Source organism: Penaeus monodon, chromosome 33 (assembly GCF_015228065.2).
Source record: "Penaeus monodon isolate SGIC_2016 chromosome 33, NSTDA_Pmon_1, whole genome shotgun sequence".
Lineage (NCBI taxonomy): Eukaryota > Metazoa > Arthropoda > Malacostraca > Decapoda > Penaeidae > Penaeus > Penaeus monodon.
The window spans coordinates 11,728,405-11,729,928 of record NC_051418.1 but is presented as its reverse complement, the minus strand read 5'-3'; the positions used below and the strand labels follow the sequence as shown (position 1 = coordinate 11,729,928).

Here is a 1,524-nt window from a genome sequence, read left to right as displayed (position 1 = left end):
GTGGATAAAGACCTAATAGTATACTTGACTTGACAGTCCCAGAAAGCAAGATTGCGCGAATTAACTGCGTCGGAAAATGGACGTGCAGTCTACTATTCGAAAACGACTGCAGGCTCATAAACGGACCGAACCCCTGTGCCTTTTTCAAATTCTCCGGCCCAGGAGACGGCGATCAACCCTGGCAAAGGAAGTGCAGTCCCGGCAATTCTAATATCCGTCCCTCATTCACGGTCAACAAGCCTCAGAACCTTCTTCCGTACACGACCTACAGCCTCACTGCCTTTCCCGCAACCGAGACGGCGGAGAACAGGAGGGATGGTCTGAAAGGGTTCACTACATTCATGACTCCTTCGAAAGGTAAGTGTTTGTTTTCATATATAAATGATGGAGAAGAAAATAATTATTTTAAATTGATTTTGTTGGGCATTTTGCAAATTAGTTCAAGATGCTTAAACTAATAAAACGATCACAAAAGAGACTAAAGAATAGATTACCACGTGACTTTTTTCTTCATCTGATCTAGAAAAAAGGACTCCTATGCTAGATTGACACATAAAACATTTGGAATATACTTTCTGCAGCTCCTGGGAAAGGTCACGGATCTGGAGGTGTCTGCCGCTGCCCACTCCCTCACTCTGACCTGGTTCGACCCCTCCGACAACCCTCTCAGGGGTAAACTTGAAGAGTTCAGAGTAACATGGAACCGTGGAACCAGGGTGGGGAGGGGCTTGTATATAGACCTGCCCTTGTCTGCATTCCCCGAGGGCAAAGAGGGGCGACGATCTCATATCATTATGGACCTGGAGGCTGGCGAAGATTACTACGTACAGGTAACTTTGTGTGCTGCTACAGGGTCCGTGTCGTGTCTTGGGGCTTTGCATCAGCTGCATCTGGTTATTGGTATTCACTAAAGAGTGGAACTTATGTTATCATTTGCATTTGTTGCAGAGAGGGTTGTGTAACTGATAGGCCTCAGTGTTTGCTTGTTTGTCAGCAGGATTACGCAAAATGCTATTGTCTCGAAATGTCATCGAGAGGAATTTTGCTGAGGAAAAAAACCTCTTGACTTGGTTTTGGTGGTGATAATGGCTTAGACAAATAAGTAACAGAGCAGATTAAGAGTGGATCAAAAATGTATTTGTGGTGATGAGTGTGTTTTCAGCGTAGATTAATGTTGATGACTCTAGATTATAAATAAATTTCGGGGTATGGGTATGTTCCGAATGGAGTAAGTTGTATCTGAATGTGTAGACCTAAGGGTTGTATTTAAGATTATGAGATTCGACTGTTGGATTTTTTTGATGGACAGGGTACATGAAGAAAGATTTTAAGGTCAGATTAAGTGGATGTGTCAGCTGCATCACACCAAAAAGCTAGATTTTAATTCAACCTAACAGCTTTAAAGGATCATAGGTGTAGTATTCCAATAATCATTATAATGGTAAAAAAGATAGCACAACTGATGATGACTATTTCTTCTCTGTTATCGTCTGTTATCTGTCATCATCATTACTGCCATTACTG

General features: G+C 42.3%; 1 protein-coding gene across 1 annotated transcript in view; it reads left to right on the top strand.

The window, feature by feature from the left end:
* The window catches only part of LOC119594246 (receptor-type tyrosine-protein phosphatase C-like), a gene marked incomplete at its 3' end in the record, with an annotated part of 35,196 nt that overhangs the window by 13,091 nt on the left and 20,581 nt on the right, over window positions 1–1,524 (top strand). The window contains 2 exon segments of the mRNA XM_037943315.1: window positions 37–287; window positions 582–830. Of these exon segments, the coding sequence (XP_037799243.1) occupies window positions 37–287; window positions 582–830 (500 nt within the window).